General features: G+C 46.7%; 1 protein-coding gene across 1 annotated transcript; it reads left to right on the top strand.

Moving 5' to 3' along the window:
* The first annotated feature begins 2814 nt into the window (after positions 1–2814).
* METRNL (meteorin like, glial cell differentiation regulator) lies at positions 2815–26587 on the top strand. Its single transcript, XM_059485978.1, has 4 exons — positions 2815–3063; positions 8512–8900; positions 24932–24991; positions 25638–26587. Exons 1-4 carry the CDS (start codon positions 2951–2953, stop codon positions 25952–25954), a joined length of 879 nt encoding a protein of 292 aa, XP_059341961.1. The 5' UTR covers positions 2815–2950; the 3' UTR covers positions 25955–26587.
* The last annotated feature ends 497 nt before the right edge of the window (positions 26588–27084 follow it).

Below are 27084 nucleotides of genomic sequence, written 5' to 3'. Positions count from 1 at the left end.
TGTGCCTGGGTCGGTAGCCGCGACAAGCAAATATTTAAAGTGAATTTAGAAGGAAGTGTCTGAAGTGACTGTGTAGAGTCTCATCTTTGAGTTGCTCCTTGAGGAAAGCAGTGGAGCTTTATTGGGGTTCAAGTGTTTGAGTGTAGGGAGCTGCTTCCAGAACCTGTATCTCCAGTCCTGCCACATTAGGTCAGAGTAGTTACTCAGTGACTTCTGTTTTCAGAGGAGTTTAAGTGAAGCCTTTGCTGCAGAAGATTTATATTTCCATTCGACATTATACAATATTTTCCTCCCAAGATTTCAGTGAAGTTCTGCTCTTTCTGAATCGTAAATGAAAAAGAAAAAAAAAAATTACTGTTCAGAATGTTCTCTCTTGAAAAGATGTTTGCTTTTCACAGCTCAAACAGAAAACAGCTCAGTGCATCCAAAAGCTGCCTCACCCTTTGAGCGTGTTCCCAGATCTCAGCCAAGAGCACTACTATGGAATAGCTGTGAGTAGCCGGAAGAGCATTGTAGGGATTGAGATGCAAATGAGCAGAGCAAGCAGCCCCCTTCGCTGCAGAGGTTCCCTATCTCCTGCTGCCCCTCACTTTTGAACTGGGGGAGGCTCAACCTGGGCTTTGCTCCCCAGCCACGATCCCTGGCTCTGCACCCACAGCCCTTGGCTCTGCAGCCACCAGCCCGGGCTTTGCTCACTTGTGAGGCTCAGGGGATGAAAACTGTGTCAGCATCAGGAAGGCGTGGAGGACAGGAGGGGCTTTCAAAGTCCCCGTGTTGCTTTTCTGGGTCCCGAGGACTAAATGCCACCGCTTTCTCTGAGTTAAAAGGAGGGGGGAATAAAAGGCAGAGGTAGTAGCCACTGCAAAATAGCACACTCTGTTCCCTATCTTAAAAAGTTCACAGTTTTCAGGCAGTTTCAAAAGTTCCAGGGAGTAATGTGAGCTGCCTGGGCACTTGTTTGTTTTATCAAATGCAGGGAGTTCGAATATTGCAAAGGAAATCAGATACAGTAGGTTGGGGGGCGTGCAGGGGGTTGCACATATAAACACTCTGAGGAATAAAGCAATACGGTGTTTTCTCTGTATCCTTTTCTTTCCAGTGTGAGGGAAGGAAGCAAAACATTCTAACAAAACCTCCTTCTAAAGAAATAATCAACGCACTGAGCTCTAAAGCCTGCATCCCTGCACATGACTGGGAGAAAAAGGCGTTTTGCATTATTGCATGTTGTCATCACTTTGCTCAGTGTTGTCCCTCCGTGCTAATTACATGTTTACATGCATTGCATCATTGGGCGGAATTACTGTAATTATGTTAATACTTCATAATCAACAGAACACAGTACCTGTAATTTACCAAACAAAAAGGACATGAAAAGCTAAACCCGCAAATGGAAAGGGATACATTGCAAAGGATTTAATCCTCGGTGCAGCAGCAGGCAGGAAGCTTTCAGAGCTGGAATATCCTGCTTCAGCCACTGGATGCTCTCAGAGGCACCAGGGCACTTTGCAAGGTGTTTTAACAGGTACTAAGGAGGCTAACAGACCAAACTATGAACAAGGTGTAAATGTTTAATGCTCATTCATGAACTCTCACCTAGCAAAATCAGTGCCCTTCATAAAGCTGCATGGCAGACTCATGAAATAGCAACAGGAGACCAAGAAACTCACTGATCTGGAAATATTTTAACCCCTCTCCCTATCTGTGGATGTACAATAACAATCTCAACCCTCTTGTTTCTTCTTTGAAAGAAACTATGTGGCACCTGGCATGTCAGAGCAGAGTGTGTGTGCAGCTGGATCATTTCCTCCTACCCCCATCCGTGGTTTTTCCCCCATTTATCTTGGCCCGGGTAGTTTGGGCTTTAGGCTGATTCACCCCCTGCACTTCCCTCACGTCCTGGAAGGCTTCTAAGGGTCTCTGTCACTGAGGGTTAAGTATCTGAAGTCAACAGCGGAATAACCCGGGACATTAAACAACACAGGGAGTTATCCCGAGTGGTCATTAAGTGGTGAAGAGTAATACAAATAATATCGAGTCCCAAGTGCTTCCTGGTAAGTGGAGACATAAGAAAGTTGCAGCAAAACCGTCAGCCTTCATCTACCAGGAGCCGCGCCTTGCTGGAGATCCTACTGCACGCTGAGTCACCTGCTGCAGCGAGTGCAGGGCGGGCACTGGGGCTGCACCCCGGGGACAGACTGCGGGCACCCCTGGGGACAGGCTGCAGGGTCACTGCGGGCACCCAAGGATGCACTCCCAAGGACAGGGTGCGGGTCACTGCTAGCACTCAGAGCTGCACCCCCAGGGTATGGCTGCAGATGACTGTGGACACCCCTAGGGACAGGCTGCGGGTCGCTGCGAGCACCCAGGGATGCACCCCGAGGAACAGGCTGCAAGTAACTGCGGGCACCCCCGGGACAGGCTGCGGGTCACTGCGGGCACCCCCGGGACAGGCTGCGGGTCACTGGGGGCCGCCCCAGCGCAGAGAGCGCATCTCAGTAACTTTCCCTTTGGTCGTGCCCGTCATCACCCCTTCCTACACAGGGCAGCTCGGGGGAGCCCAAGCAGGGCGGGGCCGGAGCGGAGCTCTCACCCCGGCCCGGGATCTCTGCCAAGGGGGCTCGGGGCAGCCCGGGAGCGGCCGCTGTTCCCGATCCGGCGCCGCGTTTTGCCGGCGCAGCAAGTGCCGGCCTTGCCGGAGGAGGAGCGGCGGGAGGGGGAAGGGGGAGGAGGAGCCGGCGCTCGGCCGAGCCGCTCCCGCCCCTCAGCTGGGAGCCCGCAGCCAGCGGGTGCGAGCGGCAGAGCCGAGCGGCGCCGCGCCGAGCCGGGATGCGGGAGCCGGGCGTGGGGTAGCCGCGCCGCCCTGCCAAGCTCCCCCCACCATGTAGGCGAGCCCCGGTGCCTGCGCATCGCTCCCGCCGCCTGCTCCGCGTTCGCACCGGCCCGGGGGACCATGCGGAGCGCCCCGGTCTCCGGGCTGCTGCCGCTGCTGCTGGGGCTGCGGCTGCTGCTGGGCGGCGGCGCCGCGGCTCAGTACTCCAGCGACCTGTGCAACTGGAAGGGGAGGTGAGGGGCATCCCGCCCGGGCCGGGGGAGCGGGGGCTGCCCGTCCATCGCCGTCCCGCCGGGGGAAGATGCTGATGCCGAGCACAAAAGGGAGATTTTCCCGCTGTGCTGCCCAGCCCGCGAACGGGGCGGCGGAGAGCCGGGGCAGGGGGCGGCTCTGCCTCCCTCCATCCGTCCCGGCGGGCTCACCGCGAAGAGTCGCTGGGCAGCGGCCCCGGGCAGGGAGGGATGGAGGGGCCGGGGCGAGCTGGGCTCCCCTCGGTGGGGCTGAAGGACCGGGGCGGGCTGGGCTCCCCTCGGCGCTGTTCGGGGGGCTGGCAGAGGGAGGGCGGTGCCGAGTCCGCCGTACAGAAGTTTCTCCCCGCATCCATCTCAGCGCTCCGCGGAGGCGGCGCCCGGGGAGCAGCGCGGCAGCCCCGGCTCGGAGCGGCGCTGGATGCGCTGCACCTGCGGAGCGCTCCCGCTGCGGCCAGCGCCTCCCTCCCGGGGCTCTCGCTGCCTCCTGTCTGCTCCCTTCCCTTCCCTTCCCTTCCCTTCCCTTCCCTTCCCTTCCCTTCCCTTCCCGCTCCCTCGTCCCGCGGAGATGATGATGATGATGATGATGGTGATGAGCTCCGGGAGCGGGGGCTGGCACAGCGGCCGCGCTGCTGATTTATTCTAATTGCACCGGTTGAGAAACCTCTGCAGTTCTCAAGTGTTTATCTCCCAAATTATCTTTCCTTTAATTGCTTGTAATGTGTTTAACGCGTGTGGTTGGGTCTGTGACCTTCTCTCCTCTTTATAGTTTTAAAAAAGCAGCTCTGCTCAACTAGCAAGTGTTGCTGGGTCAGACTTACTTGAAGAGTAAAATGGTTCAACTCTAATGCACTCTTCAGATCTGACTTTCTCTAACTTAAAAGTTTGGCCGGCCTATATCAATGGAGTGTTTTGGAGTAGAGAGAATTCAAAGTGTGGAAACAATTGGATTGACTTTCAGCATCGTGATTTCTTATCTCTTACTATCTGAAACGTGGTGCTTCATATTTACTTTTTATTTTTTTGCATTTTTTTTGATAATCGATGCATAGTTAATAGCAGTGAATCCACTTGAAGATGAGTCTGCATGATAGGGATGAAACCTCTGGCAAACTGCTAATTTGTCATTTTTCTTTACACAAAAACCAAACCAAAACAAAAACCAAAACCCCAAACAACCCCCCCAAAAACATTTAAAATACTCCCCTGAAAATGCTGTACCAAAGCATTCCAAATCCTCAGGTGGACCATACCACCTGCTACTGCAGCAAGTATTTTAAAAGAACGGTGACAAACGCCTGCAATTCTGTCCTGTTTTGCTGTTATTTTTGTCCTGTTTTCTTAGAGCAAGCAGTGACCCCCTCATGTCACCTGAGCAGGGTTGGAATAAGCAATGCCCCCTTTCAGCTAAGGGGGTGTGGGCTGGGGGGAAGTGAAATCTTGTAACTGAGTTTGGGATGAGCCTGGAGATGCCAGCTTGGATTTACTCACCTCTTGTTGTTCTGGTGAGCTGAAGTGGTGACAGCTTTGTGATGAAGCTGTTGGATGAGCAGGGAAGGAAGAGCAAAGTTTAGTCTGGGTGGTTTCACTTGTGGGAGAGTTTCAGAGTTCAGGTGGGTTGGAGTTTTGGGAGGGGATAAAGTAACCCAGGCAGACTTAGGCCTTACTGGTGGCAAACAGGTATTGTCAGAAATGCTGGCAGTCTTAAGGCCACTCAATATAATCTGACTTGTCCTAAAAACACAGCACTTGGGAAGGAAAGTAATTTGATGCACCAGTAAATATCACTAATTAAATATTTCAGTGTGGATACTAAGAGTTATATGAGTTAGAAAGAACGTTTTAAATGCAAAATATAATATTTTGAAGTCATGTGATGATTTTTACCTTGACTGTTAGGAAAAGTTATGAACTTTAATGTCAGACATAGTTTTTCCCTACAGTGGAGTCATGTCATCTTCTGTAGTAAACCTGAAGGTGTTTTCTCCCCTTTATATACATGTCTATGTTAAAGCAACAGTCTTAAAACCAAAACATTCTGGATGTGGGGCTTTTTTCCCTATTAGCTTGTGGAGAAGTGATGAGCTTATACCCCTGAGCAGGATGAAGAGCTTCACTAGGATTCCTCTGGAGGCTCCCAGGGAAATCTGATGCAATGCACAGCTTGACACCTGCAATTTAAGTACAAGCCATAATAGCATCTTAATAAATAGCTTGTCAGAGAGCTTCCAGGAAAGCTTTGTCCAGGAGAAAGCAGAAACTTCTCTCTGATATGTCCAGTTATTACTTTTGCTGTAACTTCAGGATTTTGTGCTGCAATGACCTCTTGATGTTTTGGGCAAAAGTGCTTCAGTGTCAGGCTGAGACAATCTGCTGGCCTGGCATGTTTGAGTGTAGAACAGAATTCAGCTCTTATGTGGCTGCTTTTGTCCATCAGTCTTGCTCTTGGTATGGTGGATGCTCTGAGGAATTCTTAATATTTTCTAGACTGTCATCTCTTGTTAAATTCTCCAATTTAGGAGCAAAAGTTCCCTGTGTTCATTGCAGGGTGCAGGGAGGACATGGGTGCTTGTAGGGCTCTTCAGCACATCTTCAATGGAATAAATAAATAACTGAAGTAGATAGTGTGAATATTCTTCTGGCTCCCTTTTTCTTTAAAAAGCACCTGTTCCACATTGCAGCATAGCAGCTCACTGCAGTGATGCTGTAACAGGTTTTTCAGGGCAAACATAAGGGGATGGCTGCAGCCAGAAAGGGAGAAGAGCAAGGAGACAGAGGCAGTGGTTCAGGATTGCTATGAGGAAGTAGCTGTAGAAGTAGATTGTTATAGAAGTAAGTCCCAATAAACACACACATTTAAAATGGGTGGATGGCTCATCCATCACTGCAGCCATGGAACACCTGCCCTATGTCCTTGCCATATAATCAAAAAACCAAAACTCCAATGAGTTTGGAGAATCAAAAGGCTCCTGGGTCTCCATTGCTGTGTGGGCCTGGTGTGTGTGATGGGTGAGAGCTGAACCTGGTGTTGAACAGTCTCAGTGTGAGGACAAGTCATCCTGGCTGCAAGCAAAGTGACAGGTTTTACTGGATGATGATGATGGTTGCTGTTAAATAATGTGAACATGTATTTTGAAATCTGCTTAACTTTTGAGTCATCCTTTATTATAAGGCTTAATGTGTGCAGGTACTCGTGCTTGATGTATCTGTCTAATGGCATCACTCTTGCCTGTGGGATTTAATTGGCTTTCAGAAGATAATTTCAGAGTCCACCCTGTTTTCGTTTGAACACCATGAATGTTTGAACAAAATTAATGAAGCTTTTTTTTTTCTTTCCTCTGGCAGAAATTGACTGCCTCAGTGTTGCTGGGATCACTTGCAACAGAAGTTTCACTGCATGAGTTCAGAGTTTTGCCCCTGGTGTCTTCCTTCTGTTTAAGCACTCAGGCTGGAATGTGCCAGGATGAGTCCTGCAAAACCTCTGCAGCTTGTTTTGATGTCTTGAGTAGGGACAAGTGATGTGTGAGGATAACTTTCTGCCCCTTTGCTGAAAGATAACTTTTACACTGTTTAATTTTGTTTATTCGCAGCTTGCACATAAACAGACTTCTGTGTTTTCTGTTGAGTGGCATCATGTGTGTGCTGTGGTGAAAACTGATTTTGTGGACCAGATGTGGATTTACAGTCAACTTGAAATATCCCTTTGCAAGTAAAGTTTCTTGAATGTGTTAAGTACTACTGAATTTGAGGGCAAGAGTCTAAAGGTTAAAAGCTTGTCCCTCTTTCCTCCTCATCTGTGTTCTTGATGTGGCTTTCAAGATTCTTCAAAAGCACATGTTTGGAGGCTCTATTGTTATTAAATATGACTTTTTTCTTTCTGAGCTTCCTCGTGTAACCTCTATCAAGTAGGTCACACCGACACTCACAATAATGAGTCACGTCAACAGTAAATGCAAACCATATGGTTTGGGTTTTTTCCCTTTTACACATTGCTTGTAGTTACTTTCTAAGTGCTGACTTGAATTTAGACCCTGTTCAGTACCCAAATATGTCTTTGGGATGGGGAACTGTGTATTTGGAGGTTTCTGCTGAGGAACCAGACTAGATGTCATCACTTGCACTACACTATGTTTTTGCCACAGATTTCCTGCGTAACCTCAGACTTAAACCTTTAAAATTATTTTTCTTCTCATCTTGGTTCATCTGCCTACAAGTGGGAATGTTGGGAAGCTTCCCTAAAATCCTGCAAAGCAGATCCATGAGGTAACAAAGAGTCTGGTTTTGAGCACTCTACAAGGTGCTCAGAGCATAGGAGGAGAAACAAGCTTGGTGGTGAAGTGATTTGCTCATACTTGCTTAGGAGGTTTGTGACAGGACAGAGACTGGGCCCAAAGGATTTTTCCCTAATAACCCAAATACTGCAGCAAATAAATCAGGCTTCCCACAGCTTGTTCCTCCAGCTGCCTGCCCTGTGCAGTGTTTTAGGGCTTTGAGTCGCTCTGGCAGAGAGCTGGTGGGCTTGATCCAGCATCAGTGATGGGCAGCAGGGGTTGTTCAGAGCCATGGGGATTTACTGCTCATCCTGCTTAGCAGCTGGCCCTGGGACCCTGTTGTGCTCTCCTATCCCATCCCTGTGGTCCCCGTGAAATGGTTGTTGGGCTGTTCATTTTTGGCCATGGTAAATGGCCACGTGTTCTCTTTCTTGCTAAACACAGCTCTGGGTCTGCTCGTAGCCCACCAGTGAAAATGACAAACTGAGCTTAAACCTCATACTGGGTAGCAGTGGAGGAACAATTCCTACCAAAAAAAAGCAGCACATTCAGTGCTTCCCCAGCTATGACAAGGGACAGAAGTGTCTCTTCTCCTCTTCCTACCTCCCAGTGTGGGGACTGGGGCTGCCCAGCTGGGCTAGAGGGTATCGGTAGCACGCAGAGCGTTGCTTTTGCTGCAGTTTACAGGGTGAGCTTGGCACCCCTCCCAGTTTCAGATCCATTGGGAATATAGACTTGGAAGGGGAACAAAGTACTTGGAAAAAGGTGGAGTCTGATCTGTGAAGCTGGAGAACATGCTGGATTGAGCCACCAGGAAGGGAGTTAGAGCCTACGTGTTGTACTCAGTATGCACAGCTCAGCTGATGGGCACTACCTGAGCCTGTAGTAATTTAATTACTTTTGATCATGTGCTTATATCCTATTTAATTTTGAAGCCTATTACTAGTGGTTTGACATTTTCTTCTGGGGGATGATTTAAAATTGTCCTGTAATATTAAGGTTGAAATGTTGCAAGAGACCTGCACTGCTGAGCTGGATGGGCCAACACCCAATGATGTCCTGGGCTTCCTGCATTTTTTGCTGCGTGTTTTGAAAGGTTTGACATTCCCATTGTTAGCTGTGTTGTTTCTCTAACCTCCTCTTTCTCTTTTTCTTCCTGCAGTGGTTTAACCCACGAGTCTCACAGGAAGGATGTTGAACAGGTCTACCTCCGCTGCTCCGAGGGCTCCATCGAGTGGATGTACCCCACAGGAGCTCTCATAGTCAACCTGAGACCCAATATCTCACCTGCCTCTTACAAACACTTGACTGTTTGCATAAAGCCCTTCAAAGACTCTGCAGGAGCAAATATTTATTTGGAAAAAACTGGAGAACTGAAACTCTTGGTGCGAGATGGAGAGCGCAGCCCCAGCAGAGTTTATTGCTTTGGCTACGACCAGGGGGGGCTCTTTGTGGAGGCCACTCCTCAGCAGGACATTAGCAGGAAGATTACAGGCTTCCAGTACGAATTGATGAGCAAGGGGATAGCAGCTGACTTGCACACAGCTTCTGGTGAGTTCTGGGGCATTGTCAGACTCCCACTCCTGTATTGGATGTGTAACAGATGGCACAGAGAGAGAGTGAGTGAGTGGGAAAGTGGCTGGCTGCGAGTTTCGTGTGCTTTTAAGGGCATGTTTTATAAACAGAGCTATTGCAGAAGAATTGATTTGGTTTTTGGTTTGTTGTTGTGTTTTGGAAGCTGGTGGCATGGGCTGAACTCCAGTGATTTGTTGAGGGCCTCAGTGCAGGATTCTCCCCTTGCAGGAGCAGGGTGTTTACAAGAGCTGGCTTTACCCTACACTGAACTCCTGGACTTCCCAGCCTTGCTGTTACACTTTTCTTACTACTTTTTTACTCAGTTTTTAAGACCCCACTGCATGTTTTGAATAATAAACATTTGAACAAGGAGGCAATCCTTTTCCTCAGTGTTTTTTTCCCCTTTGCAAGTAGTGCTACTTGCTGACCTAATTATTGCTTTTTCTGTTGTGTTTTTTTTTTTTTATTCAAACAAGGAAAATGGTGTGTTCCTTCCTCAGCTCTCCTTATTACACTCTACTGAGCATTACTGTGTCATAGCAGAGCTCTTCAATAGTTTTACAGGACAGTGTTGCCTTCTCTCTCAACCATTCTGAAAAACAAGTTTTGTAGGGAGGAGTTTTACTCCAATGAAGAACTTATAGGAAACAGGAGTGGACAAACTGAAAGATCTTACAAGCCTGTAAAGTCTGGTACTAAATAGCATTTGGAACAATGGCTGTAGGTGTGACCTAAGTGTGCTGAGCAATTGGACAGTTTGAGAAGAAAACCTGGCATTTGTGGAGGATGACAGGGTGAAAGGGGAATTCCCTTTAGATAGGGGATATCTGGTTCAGGCATCTTACCCAATCAGGATTGCCTCTAGCTTTCATCCCCAAAACCAAGGAGGGGAGATTTCCAGAATAGCCCAAGGAATTGCAGATTTAGGGTAGTTCGTCTTAGTTTATCTCAAATGACTGCAAGGATTTCAAGGTTTAGGAATTTTAAGTGAGGAACCGATTTGTTTCAACCAGATTTCTCTTTTGAAATGTGGGCTGCCTTTGAGAAGAGCCCTCAGAGCACACTTGGGATGACTCAGCCCGGGGTAAAGCCGATGTTCAGTGGGGCTGTGTGGATGCTGGTGCCACATGCTCTGCCTGAGATGCTGCTCCATAAGCAGTGCTGTGCCTAATTAAACTGCAGCTGGATCTTCCAGGGCTGTCTTCTCTGGGCTAAGTGATTGCAGAACTCGTTCCCTCCTCTCCCCTCCCCTCCCCTGGCTCCTTTCCACACCGGGCTCTGGGTTGTGTGTTTGTGTTTGTGCAGCCCTGCCCGTGTAAATGTTGTCACGCCAGCTCGGATGGGGCTTTACTTTTAGTGCAGCTCTGAGCTGGGCTCAGGGCTGATGCAGTAACCTCGGGAACTGACAGGTGGCAGCTTTGCCATTGAAACAAAAAAATATAAACACAAATATTTTAAATTTGAAGTCACTTCCTTTCCTTTTGCCATGCTCACAAGCGGTAGCTTATTATTGCATTCTGCATTTTAAGCAGACTGTTCTGCCACATCCAAAGTTGCTGTAAATTAAGTGGGGTATCTCTGCTGAGCTGCTTTCCCAGTAAGATCATTTGTGCAAAGATGAATACACTGTGCAGAATGTCAGCTATGTAGTAAAATTCCATTGCAGAAGACATTAAATACATTGTTTAATCAGTTATTTGGAGAATGTTCCCAGATTTAGTGCTGCTTTCTCTGTCAGGCTGTGAGGATGGAGACACAGACAGGCTAATGAGAAGTCACTTAGACTTACTAAGAAAAGTCCTGTGCTCTTTTATTTTCCAAAAGAGTTGAAATTGCTTTTGCATATAGTGAAATAATATGACAGAAACACAGCTTCTCACTGCTGGGTTTAGGCTGCACTTAAGTTTCTCCTGAGTTTTGCTCATTGAGGACTTGCTGCTGACATCCTTTACCAGCACCAAGTGCTGTGTTTTCAGAACTAAATGCTTTTCTTTACACATAAAATCTTGGAGGTTTTTAAAGCTGATGGGGGTATTTTTTCAGGGACGTTCAGAAGTCAAACTGAGGACTGCATCCAATTACAGCCTTCTTCTTTAATAGGCACATTAAATCACTTTTTCAGTGACTGCTGTATTTTCAGCTGTAACAGACACTGGTTAAGTTTCAGTGCTGTCTTATGAAACAATGTGGTGGGGAATCTGCTCCACTCTCCAAGTGTCTTGTTTGGCTAGAAGAAGCTTTTTAATAGTTCATCAGCAGAGCCTTCAGGGCAAACTGGGGCTCTCTATTGTATTTTAAATTATTTCTCTTGCCTTTTTTTGGATCCCCAGACCCTGGGGAGGGGCTGTGCAGGGTGAAAACACGATGAAAATGCCATACATGACTCTTTCCACTACTCACTTCGATGAGCACTTTTATTTTCCTATAAATATCTGTATGTCTGGGGGAAGTGCCAAATAGCTGCCTTGTGAGGCTTGCACAGAGCAATATATCTGAGGCTCTTTGCAGCTTGTGGACCTCCTTTCTTCTGGAGCTGCTTCTAGTTTTTCTGTGAAACCTCAGACTAAATGCTGAGCTGCTCATTTGGAGGGGGAGTTTACAATCACTGAAGATTTTTTCCCCTGGAGAGGAGGCTCAAGTCAGAGGCAAGTGCTGACCTTAAAGGAGCTGAAAACTGGGTTCTGCATTTCCCACCAGCCTTACTGCAGTCCCTTGTTCACCAGCGTGGCTGATGTTTTTGGCTGCTGCTCTCTGGAAAAAGAGGCTGCTGGGTCTCAGTTGCAGTTTGACAGAGTTGAGCAGAGCTGGCAGTGGGTGTGAAGAGGTGACAGAGATGTGAGATGCTGTTGTAGATGGAGTCAGAGATGTGCCGGGCAGAGGAAGCTGCAGCGCTTCTTCTGATGGCAAAGAGCTGAAAATGGCAAATATTGCATGATTTCCTCGCTATTTCAGATGCCTATCATAAACGACCCAGGTGTGGGGCTCAGCAATCCAGCCCTTTCCTTGTGCAATAACTACTTGCTAACAACTTCTCCCCGCTTTCCCTAAATGCTGGGTTTGTTTCCTGGTGATAATTGTTGTACCCTGCCCTTGAATTTACTCTCTCTTCCTAACCTGGCATCCCAGCGCTGATTAAAGGGTGTAAGTCATCTGTTTAATACTTTAATGACCTGTTGTGTCCTTAGAGTCCTGACATTGCAGGGTGCATCAACAAATCAACAATGCTTGGCATGGTGCCTGTGGTTTAATTAGAAATCCTCAAGTTTTATTAGTTTGCAGCCATTCTTTCCCACTTAATCAGAGTCTAGCAAATAATTCAGTAGAAAACATATGCAGGTTCTGCATTGCCCTTTCCTTTTTTTTTTTTTTTTGGAAAAGTTGAATGATACAGGGCATTCTCAACAATTTTCTCGATTTTGGGGACTTAACTCTTTTCTTGGCTCTGACTCTGCATTACCACAGTCTCTCAAAATTTTCCTAACTGTAGGAAGAATTTGTGCTGTATTGGTAGATTTTAATTCAGGTTGCTGACATCTGGTATTGGAAGTTTTTTACCATGATAGTAACAGCCAAAAAAGTGCTTTTCTGTGGGGTTGCACTTTCTTAAGATGGGAAGAGGAGTGAAGGCAAACATGCCTGACATCATTTAGTGGGAGTAGTGCCTGAGAAGGGTCACCTTGACGATTCAGGCATCTGGATGGGTGAGGTCTCTCTTCATATCCAAAGTGATGGTTGACTGAAAGTGCTTTTGATTTCAGATTAGGCTTTGGGCTGCACCCCTCTATCATTGCCATCCACACTGATGGTCCATTAACTCCAGCTCATGCTCTGCAGCCTCAGTGTTTGCCCCAATGAAGAACTGAGGCGCTGTGACATTTTGGCCTGAGGCCACTGGAGAATCAGCAGAACTTGTTTGAGTTGTTGAATTCTGTTGATTCTAATCTTTTCTGCTTGTGCAGGAAGAAAATACTCTGAGGATCAGCCATGCTGCCCATGCTGACAAAGAGACGGAGGTTTTGGCAAAAGGGGTCTGGCCATGAAGTCCCTATAAGTTTTCTGAATGTTCTGACCCACATGAACTCCTCAGTTGTGTCTGCCTGGCACCACAGCAGACTGCTTGCTTGAAATTTCTATGAAAGCTGTGAAGGTCCTTGAGAATAATTTACTTTTTCAGTACCTCACCTTCTGCTCAACTAATCTGAAGCAAGAATCTGTAGGTTTGAACAAAAGTTTTGGAGAGGAAGGTGAATCCTCCTCCCTGTCCCACCAAAGGAGCTTTATTTTGTTACTTTAAAGTCTGTGTTTCAAGAGCTTTGGGTCCAGCTTTGTTCAAGCTGTGCAGTTTGCTCTTCCCGTTGCACACTCATGGGGTGTGTTTAATTTAGTTGTCAGAGCTCAGGGGGTGTATTGAAAGTCTTTCATTACCCACCTGCTTCTGTGTAGTAAAGAAGTCAAACTTTAACAAAAATGCTCCTTTATCTTGATGGCATCTACAGATTTAGTGCAGATTCTATTACTGGTTTATATGTTTTCTTTATTAATGGGTACCTGGCTGAGAATATGAATACACAGGAGGTACAACACTGGTGTGGGTATCTGAAAAACAAGGCAAAACTGGATAAATCCAGTTAAGTAATTAACAGTATTCAGCTATTTCCTGTATGCTGTAATTCACTGTCCTGAGAAAACAGATCAGAAGTTCAGAAAGCTCAGAAGTCTTTGGTCTGTACCAGTGTTTCTGCTGACAAATGGCTTTGTAAAGCACCCTTCTTAACTTCTGATCTTTAATGCAGAGTGTGTTTGGCAGAGATGGGGCACCAATCTGCCCTGTCTCTGCAGGTATCATCCCAGGGCTCTGTTTCATTCCACCTTGTATGCTCCTAGTCTGATGCTTTCCTCTGGTTCCTCACAAATACCCAATCTTTAGGGTTTTTTTTCATTTTTGGAGGCTGGATGTGCTGCTTAGCTTTGTAAGCTGAGGCAGCAGATGGTGGAATCACAGAATGGTTTATTTGGAAGAGATCTTTACAGTCCACCCTGTGCAGTGTGCAGGGACACCTTCCCTGGACCCCATTGCTCAGAGCCCCACCCAAGCTGGCTTTGAATATTTCCAATTTTAGGGCACCTACCACTACCCTGTGCATGCTGTTCCAGTATCTCACCATCCTCACACTGGCGTGTTTGTCACTTCTTGTCAGAGTGGAAACTTTGAGGTGTTTTGTGCCAAGGCTGCTGTGCCCTCTCTGTGCCAGGGTAACCCTGGCTGAGCTGCTCGCTGCTGTGGGCAGGAGAGGTGATGGAAAGGAGCTCTTGGAACACTTAATCTGAAAGTCCCCATGCCCTTTCTGCCCAGCACAGGTTCTGCCTGAGTAGCTGTGACCATCTGAGATGTGGGCACTGCCCTGTGTGGCAGAGAGGGAGCACCACTGGGTGCTGCATGGGCTCTGTTCCAACCCACCCATCAGATGAGGAAATTGCCTTGCTTTTATTCTCCCCTCCCTGTTTTCTGTGCAGGTTAAAACTCTTGGGATTGAGGGGTTAGAGCTTAAGGGTTTTTAAGGTTCTTTCCAACCCAAACCATCCTGTGACTCTATGAAGTGCACAGAATAGGTTGATGCTGCATTCCTCTGATTTGGGGTTTGCTGGAGAAATGAATAATAAACAACCAATGAATAATAAACAGCCAAGCTGAGGGATCTGCCCTGTAAGCCTGAGCACACCTTGCTGGGTGGCTCACCTGTGCACCTCAAGCTTTGATGATCTGTTTGACTTTTCTCTAAAAGGTCATAAACAAGTTTTAAGAGAAAAACATCAGAAAAACAGCCTTTATTGCAGTTTCTCAAAACACACTTCAATTAGTGGCTGTATAAGAGATCCTCCTGACACTCATGCTCTGGGATACAATATTTTAAATAGGATTTTTTTTTTTTTTTTTGGATGTGTGCTCCCCCTCCTTGAGAGCCTGTCCATGAAAATATAACCAGCTTTCCCTAACCCTAGTGTGCAAAGAACACCTTTAAAGCTAGTTTTTGAGGGCTTGCCACTGAGCCACGTGTCATGGAGCAGCACCTAGCTGGATCAGGCTGGCTGCTCTCTAACACTGCCTGGAGTGGGAATAATTTTGAGAAGCTGGAAACCTGCTCCTATTATTCATGTGCCTGAATTGGTCAGGTTTGTGGTGAATGATTGACTGGGTGGGAGAGTTTGAGAACAAAGATTTTTATTTTTATTTTTTTCCCATGTGGAATGGTTTCACAGTGCTGCTCTGATGCTCAGGGAATGCACACACCCATACATCACCTGGGACTGAGCAAGGGTGATGTTCTGGGGTCTGAAAAATGTTGGACTAGAAAGAAAACCTTCATCAAAATTGGGTGGATCCCCTAATTTAATTTCTCCTCACAAGAAAAGGGCTTTGCCAGCATCTTCTCTGGCCCTGCTTGTCCTTTGATGTTGGACAGGAGCTGGTTTTGCAGTGGGCAGAGGAGGTGACAGTGGGGCTGCAGTGATAAATACACAGCTGCAGGGGACAGGGGGATAGAAAATAGCTTATTTTTGCTAGACTGGCCACGAATGCCGTTAGCTTATTTCTCAACTCAGTGGGCAGTCAGAAGCAATAAGCAGTCAGGTGTATTGTCTGGGCAGCTGGGGCTCTGCTCTGCCCTGACCTTTGTGTACCACCAAAGATGGTCCCACAAACAGAGCTGCAGTCCAGCCCAGTTGCTTGGCAGTCTTTAATAATGCTCTGTGCTTGCTCTGCAGAACTGTTTAGTTTGCTAATTCCTGAGGCTGGAGTTAAAGAAGGGATGAGAGGGCGGGGAGGCTGCATTCCTCTTCCCACTGACTGAAACGTGGGCCAGATCTTTCCTGTGTTGGAGTCTTGATTTGCAGGACAGAAAATCTCTTCCACCTCGATCTGTGCTAGAAGCCAGCAAATATTCACTGAAATATTGCACAGACACTTGGAAGATATCCTGGACCTAAAGCTGTGATATGCTAGGTCTGACCTTGGGAGGTTTGATACTGGCTCAGAAAAGCTGCTGCCCCAGAACAGCCTTGGTCCAGTTAACCTTTCTTCAGGCTCATATTTGTGGAAGGACTTTTTGGTGTGGGTTGTACAGGCACCTCCTGACTCCTTTATGGGATTTGAGCATTAACTCCTGCAATGGGCATCACCTCAGGTGTTTGCCCAGATCCTTTCTGTGCTGAAGCCCTGCAGTGATCAGAGGTGCTGGGAAATGCACACAGAGCTGGTCTGGCATCCATTGCCCTGTCTGTCCCCCAGGATCATTCCTGTCTCTGCCCACCAGAACTGCTGCTGGCTTTGCATCAATTGCTTCTATCTGCAAGTGGGTGTCAGAAATTTGGGAGGAAAAACTTGATCCTAGGTAGAACTGGTGAATGGGCTTGATATGACCAAGCAGGATGTGCTTTTAAGGAAGAAAACTGATGTATCTCGAAGCTTTTACTGTTACAAATGACAAGTTTTAAGTAGCCTTTTAAAAGGTTAACTGGACAATGTTACAGCAAGGAAGATCTCTCTCTGTGCAGATGTAGCCCCTCCACAACCCTTCTCAAGATTAGGCTGATCAAACAAACATGATTTTATAATGAAAACTGGCCATGGTTTTACAATGAAAACTGTCCTTCAGAGCTCTCCCACATACCAAAAAGAATTTGATTTCTAGAAACAGGAAGGAGAAGGACCTATGTGGGGCTGAGTGCACATATGCTTCTTTTCTTTTTTTTTCCTTTAAAGACTCACTTAATCTTTGATCTGTCTTTACTCCACGCTCAGGGTTTATCTTTAACCAGCCACTTGTTTCTTAATTCTATTCCTCTGCTCCATCAGAGGCATTCATGGTCCAGACCGAAGGGGAGGGAAGGGTTTGTGTTGCTGGCAGGGCTCCAGCCTGGTAGTAGGTGCTGGCTCCAGCCCCTCCTGCAGCCTGGCAGGGGCAGGGAGAAGTGCTTGGCTGCACAGTTTCCCCAGGGCAGGGGAGTGAAAAACACCTTACTTGTTCATTTTCTGCTGTGCAAGCCCTGCATGACAGCTGAGCTCCGTGTTAGCTGTCAGAGACAAAGCCCAACAGGGCATCAAAAACTGAACAACTTCACATTTTCCTGGATCTGACCCCTGAGAGCTTTTACAAGGCTTTGACATGATGTTTGCTTTAGAAGAAAGAAGAAATCTTTCCAGAGTGAATTTTGGGAGGGGATGAGCCAAGCCATGAGTCTCTGTGGGTTTTGAGTCAGGGGAAGCATTTCCTCTGGTCCTGTGTGGCAGGGCTGCAGTGCTGGCACGTTCTGGGGTGACAGCAAGGGACACTCTGCCCCAGGGGATCACAGGAGCCCCTCAACCATCCAGAGGCACCTCTGGCTCATTTCTCCTCATGCTTCCCACTCCTAATCCCCCTTGGGCAGTAGAGGTAGGTTTGAGGAAGGAGGGAGGGATTTTCTGTGAGATAGTCAAATAGAGCTGCTTTTTTATGGCTTTATAGTGGTGGCTTGTGCCTGTAGAGCAGGAGGAATTCCCAGCAGTTATCTTGCTGCCATCTTTTCCCTTTAAATGCAGTTAGGGAGGGAGAAGAGGAAAAAAAAAGAAAAAAGCAGATGTGTACAGGTGCTGCTTGCACAGGAACCTGGGCTGGGGTGGCTGCAGAGACACTTCTGCTTTGCTGAAGTGCAGAGAGAGGAATTTAAATTTAACTGGACATCTGATCTGCTGAGTGGGGCTTTTTGGACACAATATCTTGCAGGCTTGACAGTAACTGAGGGTTTTTCTAGAGCTGTGATGCAATGGGTAAGTGTAGGAGCTGGGCTGGGATCTGGCACTGGTCCTGTCACTGCTCTGTCTCTGCCCACCCCAGTGCTGGGGTTTGCCACAGAGGAGGAAGAGGAGGGACAGCCACAAGTGTCTTGAAGCTGTGACATTTTTCATCCTTTCTCCTGGCTTGATGCAGCTCATGCATGGAGGTGGAGTTTAACAATGTTTAATGCTGCTTAAATAAAAACTGCTCTGTGGGTTTTTCATTCCTTTTGTTTTGCTTTGGTTTAAATTTTAAACAAATGGCTGTGCTTCAGGCTGACCTTTCAGCTCATTTGTTAGAATGAGAATGCTGCATCTTGGAACAGCAAAAAAGCATCAATCCCAAAGGATCCTTACGTGCTCTGTGTTTGCTGAGCCAATTTCAGTTTGAAAACTGTTGCAAACAGAGCTTGCCTTGTACCAAATCTCTTCCTCACATTGTTTACATAAATAGTTAATCTTTGGTACTTAGGGACTTTAATACCCTCTTGGAAGACAGTTCTGTGAAAAGATAAATTTCTGGTTTATGATCTCTTGTCCTAACGTTTCTCAGAACACAAAGGTCATCACATCTCTAATAGTGAGGTTTTACAATATGCTTTTTTTATTCTTTCTTTGCAAGAAGGAAGTGGTATTGACTCGATTCTCTTGTCACAGTCCACGCCACAGCCTGCAAAAGTCTGCATTTCATTAAATTTATTTGCAGGTTTAAACTGTTCTTGGCAAGTGTCTATATTTTCCAAGTTATTTCTGGAAACTTGTACATATGTGCAAGTTGAACTGAGTGTTAGAAGGCAAGGAATGGGATTTGACACTTCCTTTTCTGGAGGGGTAAAATCACTGTTGTCCCTTCTTCACACAGAGAGCTCAGGGAAGGATTTCCATTGCAGCATCAGGATGTTGTTTCAGCTGCTCCACCACCACCTTGTCCTGTACCAAATCTTGGCTGTGAGAAGAAGGGAATCTTTTAGTTTTGTATCTGTGCCCGTGATCCTTGTCCCAAGTTGTCTCTTCTGCTCAGCACAGGGGCTCAGATTGACTTTCTAGCAAGCAGGGGGATGAACATTTCTGCCTTCAGAAGAGCACTAAACTCTCATTATGTTACTCACAGCATTAACCTTGTATTCATCAAAACACAACTTCATTGTGGCCTTCAGCACTTAAAGGGGGCTAACAAAAAAAGAGGAGATTGTCTTTTTACATGGGCAGATAATGATAAGGGGTAACAGTTCTAAACTAAAGGAGGAGAGATTAAGATTAATGATAAAGAGAAATTCTTTGCTCGGAGGAGAGGGAGGTTACTGGTGAAGCTGTGGTTCCTCCACCCCTGGAAGTGTCCCAGGCCAGGCTGGATGGGGCTGGGACCAACCTGGGACAGTGGAAGGTGTCCCTGCCCATGGCAAGGGGTAGGAATGAGATGATCTTTAAGGTCCCTTCTGTCCCGGGCTGTTCTGTGATTCTGTGGTCCCATGTCTGAGGTTTATCGATCCACAGGGCTGGGAGTAGGGCCAGTCCAGCTCTCCTGTTTGTTCCCTGACTTGCTGTTTTCCTACTGACACGCTGGAAAAAGTGCAGTGCTTGCAGAAAGCCCTGTAATCCTACCCCATCCAAAGACAGGAAAACCTTGTAAAACAAAGGAGTGATGAGAGAGCTCCTCTGTGTGTTGTGACAGGGTGTCAGTAATTTCCAGCCCAGCTGTGGAGAGGCTCTTTGGTGTCTCCTGGCCCTGTTTTCCCCACTGTGTGGCTGCAGGTATTGTGTTCAATGCAGGTGTGCTGGATGCAGCTCTGCTGGCCCCAGCTCCAGCCCCTTCTAAATACAAAATGCTCTGACAGAGCAGCTGCACTGATGTAGTTCTAGGTGGTGTTTCAGTGTGGGGGTTGTGAGGGTTTTGAGGTTGAGTGTTGTTTTGGCTTGCTCAGGAAGAGCTTTCTGAGGTGGTGAGGAAAGTTGAGGTGTATCAAGAAAAGGAAAGGACTAGTCACAGCCTGGTAAACCAGAGTGGTTATCAAATTCGTGTCCACCTCCACTGCAAAGCAGTTGTTTTTTTTTTTGTCTTGGATGTGAGCTGTGATGAGAAGTTTGCTTCATGGAAGAAATGCTCCTTCAGAGGGGAAGCACAGGCATACTTAAGATGAAATAATTAGCAGGATTTATTTCACTTTGTAATTAGTTAAAGCAGGATCAGGCAAGATTTATTATTTTTTTCTTCCTCATATGATGTTTGTCCCTCTGTCTCTCATCTAAATCACTGGTCCAGTAATCAGTTGAGACATCATAATTTTTGCTTAGGACTCAGAGAAACGACAGAGAAATGCACCATTATTGGAGAAACCACATCTCTATTTTTATAATCTGCTCTGGGAAGTCTGCACTCTGTGTTTCCAGGAAGGAGACTCATCCTATGATGCCCTTTCCAGTCTGGGTGCTGCCAGCAAGCGCTGCCAGTTACAGAGCTGGCAGCAAGAGCTGGAAAGGTGTGGGTGGGTTTTTTTGTTCCGTATGAACTGATGCTGCTGTCAGGCTGAGGGCAATGGGTCTGTGGCCCCACAGGGGTGTGCCTGGAGGTGCTGCAGTGCAGGGACTGCAACAAGACCCATCTGAATGTCTTGAAGAGAAAAGACTTCTTGTTTGAATCAGAAAAACGAACAGAAAACAACACTTCAGCCCTGCCTGGACCTCCTTGGTAGCTCTTGATGCTTAAAAAGGTCTGATTGCTCATCAAAGGCTTGTTCAGAAGTACTGAGGTGTGGGTGATGTGTGCTGTGGAAGAGCAGATAAAGAGCTCTGTGCTTTCCTCCCCCAGCATCCACACCTTCACCACACAGCACGCGTGCAGCCGCTTCTTCACCAAACCAAAGGGTATTCCTCGGTGAAGTGGTTTTCTGCAATTACTTTGTGTTCAACATTTTCACTTCTGCTTCAAATGTGTCTCTTCCTGTGTGTGCTGCTGGCTCAGGGGTGGCTGTTCAGCACAGCCTCTCTGGGGACACAGGATGGAGAAGGTCTTTTGGGCTTGCTGGAGTGCTGGGATGGTGGGTAGGGACCTGCAGCAGGGTTCTGATAGCTGTGATGTCGTGGAGTGTGTTGAGAAAAATCTGGACAGACCGAAGAAACTTCTTTCTTGTGGGTTGGAGGCTGGTTTTGGGGTAAGGTCAGGTCAGTCAGACCCATGGGTGGCTGTTGAAACACAAATGTTTCAAAAGAGGACCAGGCCCCTTCATGTGGTTTGTGTGACGCCTGCAGGCAGAGCCAGCACGTCTCGGTTCCATGTGTCCTGCAGGGAGCTGCCATCCTCCACCACGGCCCCTCCAGAACCCCACCTCCTCTTTTCCAGGGAAAGAAGGGTTGTATGCACACGAACCAAAGGAGGGAGGACTGGAGCTGTGTGTGTGAGCTGAGACAGGCCAGCAGCACCTCCCACCACTCTTTGGGCTGAGTGTAAACTCAGCACTAAAGGGGCACTTAAATTATCCACAATATTGGGGAAAATCCTTTCTAGACAGCTCAGCTCCCTGCTGCTGGCAGAGCTGGGAGCCACCTGAGGCTGGCATCTCCTCAGGGCACATCCCTCTCTCTTAGCAAGCATTTCTGCCTCCCTGTGGAGAGGTCCAGGAGAGGACCAGCAACGTGTTTGACAAAACTGTTGGCCAACAAGTGCAGGCTATTGTTAGCATCGCCTCGTCCTCCTCACTAACACCAGGTTCAGAGGGCAAATCGCTCAAAGCAGCTGGGACATGACTGCTGGCTTGTGAGGAATGATGTAATTACATCTCCCTCTGCGGGGAGGTGAATAGAGAGGCCTTTGGAGGCTCTGGGTGTTGGAGGGAGAGGGCTGCCTCAGGTTACTCCAGGTCAGGATACTGTCAAAATCCATCAAAGGCGCTCCCAGGAGAGTCGGCGGCCAACGTGCACAATGCAGGCTTTATGCCCCTGCTGCTGGAGCTGAGCTAGAGGCATCTGGGCTTTAGAGGACTTCAGTAAAATGTTGCTTTTCTATGTCTTTTTTTTTTCCCACCTCTCTCCTGCTGCTGTATGAATTAAGGCTCTTTGGCTCATGGAGTTTAAAGGAATTCGAGCAGCTGACGTTGATATTGTTGTTGCAAGTTCATAGGCTTGCTTTTGGATGTGAGAACCTGGGCAGCCCTCGAGACATCCCCAGGGAGTCAGGATCTGGCAAACACAGCTGCCTTGTTTAGTAACCAGGCCCAGTTCCCCAGAAAATGAACATCTTCACCTGCTGTGCATGAGTGAAGTGCTTTTCTTGGGGTTGTTTTTTTAAAATTTATTTTGTAATAGTTATAAGGATGCTTCCTGTTCTAGCCTGAGGTGTGTGTGTTATTTTGACCTATGGATGGAGCAGAGCACCTGCTGCCCAATGCAAAGGGAATGAGTGCTGAACTGCAGCTAAAGCCACGAAGTTTTGTGTTAAACACACAGATTCCTTCATGGCTGTGATTCAAAAGAAAGTGTAGGCATTGCCACCTCCTAAGGATTGATTTTCTTTTATGAGCCTTTGTAGAAATCAGGCTTTGGTTGTGGCCAGGGGATGTTATTTGCTTTTTAATGGTCCATTTACCTCAGCGGTAATCCTTCACAACCTGCTTTCCATCTGTGCTTCCCTACCTTGTTTTTGCCACTTGCAAGATCTATTTGATACTCTGTGAATGAAGATGTGGGAGTTGTCCCACAGAGGAGGATTTTTGGTCTTCATCTGTCTGGAGCTGCAGAGATGGGTGGTGGAGAATGGTGGTTAAAGCAGCTCACATGCCACCACACTGCTGTGAGTCAGCTGGACCTGAAGCAGGTTTTAGGTAATGATCTAGTGTGAGCAATGCTGAGCATTTTTAATTTCCTTTTGTATTTAAAAGGCTGCAGGATTTTGCCTAGGGTCCACAATTAAAGTGATTTGATTCTGTGTACACATGGAGATTTGTTCATTTGATTTATTACTGTGTCAGTCTATTTAAATGGAAGGAACCACTTTTAAAGCATTTTGTTTTTCATCTTAAATGCTGTTGCTTGTGTTGCATTCCTTTGGAGAACAGAAATGCCTTAGTCATTTTGGTGTTTCAATTTTCTGACGGGGCTGGATGAACTACAGAGGTGTCTGGTGTAAACCAAGACTTTAAAAGGCTGAGATGCCTTTTTATTACAAGGTCTTTCGAGAATGAAATATCTGAAATCCAGCTGTGGGTTTAGAGGATGTCCATCAGCTGTACTTGGTTTTGGAGCTTGTGTCTGTGTGAAAATGCTGTGGGATTTGTGCACGTTCCCTCTAAGTCAGGTCCTCATTTGGACAGAGGGAGCCTGGGGAAGAGGGATTTTTGCCCTGGATGGATTTGGGAGGTGCCATGAATGAAACAAATCCATAGCAGGATGTTTAGTGACTAACACACTGAGGCTTGCCCAGGGAAATGCTCAAAATGTGTGTGGATGTGGCACTTGGGGACAGGGGTTAGTGGTGCTAGGTTCATGGTTGGACTTGATGATTTTAGAGGTCTTCTCCAACCTGAATGATTCTGTGATGCTGTTACAATTTTCTTTGTCAGATAAAGCTTCTTTATTTGTTCTAGCCTCTGATCAAAATCTCTTGAGTCTAAAACTTGAAGTATCTTTAGTCTGAATTTATTCTCCAGTTATGTCCAGGCTTCATCTGGCTCTGCATTTCTCATTATATTACACATTTTCCAAACTTTTCTGAAAAAGAGAGCAGAAATAGTATGTGGGGAAAGAAGGGCAGGGAAAGCTGGCTTGTTTCTGAAAGCTTTGGAGGTATTCAAGCTTTACAGAAATGTGATTGATCCAGATGCTATTTTGTCCATTCCTTGTCTCTTCTTTTGGAGCTTTTTAAGCTCCTGGAATTATTCCTTCAAATATCCCTGCCCAGAAATGTGCATTTTACGTTTCCTTTAATCCTATTAAACAGCGTGTTACACTGTGTATGAATCATCTGACTGGAGCAAATCTGGTGGATTTGGTTCAATAATCCTTCTTTCTGGATCACTGCCTTTCTGGGTCCCTGGAAAAAAGAAGAGATTTGCCATGTCCTGTGTCAGAGGGTGGCTTGTGCTGTCTGGCAGGAGGGTGGCAGAGCACTGGAGCTGCATCTTACGGACAGCCTTAAATCTACTTTTAAGTGCAATGGATCAACTTTGGGAAGCAGGTGGGGGGAGAGGAAGGCTGTGACTATTTGGGAATCTAAACTAAGTGTTTTCAGATGTGGAGGCTCAAAAACCAAATATTTTGGGGGTGGGTTTGTCTTCAGTTTGGTGGTGGGCGGTGTGATGGAATCTCATTGTCCAGTCACCTCCAGTGGAGCCCTGCTCTGCTGGAGTTGTGCCTGTGCTGATCCAGGGTTTCCGTTTTCCTGGGTGATGTGTTGAGGTGACACCAGGTGACAGACAAGGTTCTGATCATTGTGCCACCATGGACAGACTCACTGAGCAAGGCCAGGCAGGGCAGATCCTGATAATAAGCAAATTCCTGAAGTCAGCAGGGTGTTATAGAAACATCTGTACTGCAGCTACAGCACCTTCTCCTCAGAAATATCTGGCTGAGTACAAAGAGGAGCCACATTCTTGCACTGATTAGATTAGTGCAGATATCCAAATGTTTCCAGCAGTACAGGAAATGGTCTTTGTGCTGCTTGAGCTCAAGCAGATATGGGCTCGAGTTTCCTCTTTGCCTCAACGCCCTCCAACACGTGCCTTGGGGTTTTTCCCTCCCCTCTTTGCCTCCCCCACTCTGTAACCTCCTGGATCTTTGATGTGGTGATGACTAAATGGCCCTACAACACTTGATAGAAATGGTAAGAGAGGAGCTTTGCCATCAGAGTACAAAAGATACATGATCTGAAGGCTTTTGAGTGAATTTACAGCAGAGCGCTCTGCAAATGCACCCAGTACCAAAACAGGTTTTGCAAAAGTGCAGTGAGTGTGTGCAGTGTTTGCTAGGCAATATATCCCAGCAGGATTGGTGAAGAGATCCCTATTCCTGCTTAGGTACAAACATCCCATGGAGGCTGTAGGGTTAACTAAGGTTAGCCCCACTTCTTGTGGTGGTAGAGATGCCAGGCAGATCTTTGGAGTGATTGTGCCATGCTGTGTTTGTCAGCCACGTTTAAATGGTTTATTTACTTAAATTGATTTATTTGCTGCTGTCTAGTCCTTTGCTAATTGTCACCCTTCCTGTGCAGCTCCCTGCCGACCCTGCAGTGACACTGAGGTCCTCTTGGCTGTCTGCACTAGTGATTTTGGTGAGTTGCTGTCTCCCCAATCCCCTCTCCTCCCACATACACCAACAGACCCCTCCTCACAGCTGGCAGCCCCCACCAGCACTAAATGTCCTCTGAGAGTGCTCAGAGGAGCTCAGAAGTGTCTGCCCTGCTGGCACCACCCCAGCGTGGACAGAGTGACCCAGCAACCATGGTAGAAGGTCAAGGATTTGGGTGCATTTAGGAGAGGCCATTACTTCTTGTTGGTCGACTTGACAAAACACCAAAAGTTTCACTAATTGTCCATGCTTCCCTTTTTAAAAGGGAAATTGGCATTAGCTGGATCTGTAATGGTTGAAGAACAGAAAGTAGGTTGTCAGGGAGCATTTAGCACATATCTTCTTGTTATTATTCTTCATGATTAATGCTATTTTTACTGATGTAATTATTTTTCTGTTTAAATTTAATATGTGGGTGCCCTTTGCTGGACAGATTACAAATATAAACTATAAAAAATGCAAATATATTTGGAGGTTACTGGATAATCTTAACTTTCAGAATAACAAAGGACCAAAACTTGGGCTGCTGTAGTGAGTCAGTTCCCCTGACTTCACAGGCCTGAATTTGGACCAGGATCTTCCAAAGCATTTTTGTGTAATTAATCCTTAAAACCTTTTTCTGTTTCCAGTGATCAGAGGCTCCATTCAAAACGTAACGAACGAGGCAGAAGAGCAAGAATCCATCATTCACGTTGGTGTCAACAAACTGTACAGGCAGAAGAGCAAAGTCTTTCAGCTGACAGGGGAGAGTGGGAACTGGAGAGGACAAATAAAGACCTTGCTGGAGTGTGGGGTGAAGCCAGGAGATGGAGACTTCCTTTTCACGGGACGTATGCACTTTGGGGAGGCCAGGTTAGGCTGTGCCCCTCGCTTCAAAGACTTCCAAAGGATGTACAAAGAGGCAAAAGACAAAGGGCTAAACCCATGTGAGATTGGCCCAGATTGAAACCCCCTGTTTGGCCGAAGATCACTTTTAGCATTTGGCCAGGAATGTTTTCCTGGCTGCAGTGGGAACTCTGAACAAACCTGGTCACTGAGGCTGGACAGAGCTGGAGGTTGAGACCCCACAGCCTGCAGTGCTCACAGGCTCATGGAAGCAACAGAGGTACGAGCTCAGAGGGCTGCCAAGCAAGAAACGCTGGATTTTTAACCAATCTTGTCCTTATGAATTAAGTTATTATATTTTTTTAGTGACTTCCTTAGGAAAACAAACAAAGAAAACTCCCATGTCTTAATAAAAGAAAAAAAACCCAAATGAAAGCCAAGATGCCTTTGTATCTTTTTAATACTAATTTTTAAAAATGTCTTAAGCTGATGTAGCATTTGGTATGGCATATTCTGTATAAATGGCCAAGAATGTGATAGAGCACGGTAAAACATCTTAACATTGATGCTTTGTAAAAAGCTTGGTGTACAATTCAAAGTTGTTTCTTATGACAGAAATTTATGGAGCCAAACTCTTATGTGTGTGTGTTGGTTTTTTTCTATTTGAAAGAATGTACAGTTGCCACCTGCAATTTTTTGTCCAGGCTGGCAAATTCTTTCCATTCCAGAGAAATAAAGGTCCCTGGATTTGACACACGCTGTTTAAAATCTTAATTTTTTTTTCTTTCTTCTTAGGGCTGATCTCAGCTAGTCCAGATGTGCTCATAGATCAGTTCTGGGCTGCTTGCTTATTTTGTGGCTTCACTGAGCAGCACCAGAGTTCCTGTGAGGCATTGGGAACCACAGCTTTTTTCAAAGGGGAAGCAAGAGCTATTTTTGGAGATTTTTAGACATGTGTGCAGGCGAGGCTTTAAGTGTTCTTCTGTCTGATGCCAGCAGTGTTATTTTGGGACTGGCTCCAAAGGCAGGCTGCCCCTTCATGTTTAGCTTGGAACTTTTAAGTGTGGTAGCTTGGCATGAGGTGACTGTTGATGCCTGTGAGTCCTGGGGGACATGACCAGGTCACCTTGTGGAAAATAAACACTTGAATCAGGCTGTGCCACCTCTGCAGACTCTGTCCCAGAGCAGCTCTCCCCTCTGTTCAGTCCTGCTGTTGTCCATTACTGATGGTGCCTTCACAAGGATTTTAAT

The sequence above is a fragment of the Ammospiza nelsoni genome, chromosome 19, assembly GCF_027579445.1.
Source record: "Ammospiza nelsoni isolate bAmmNel1 chromosome 19, bAmmNel1.pri, whole genome shotgun sequence".
In the NCBI taxonomy this organism is placed as follows: Eukaryota; Metazoa; Chordata; class Aves; order Passeriformes; family Passerellidae; genus Ammospiza; species Ammospiza nelsoni.
This window is presented reverse-complemented; position numbering and strand designations above follow the sequence as displayed.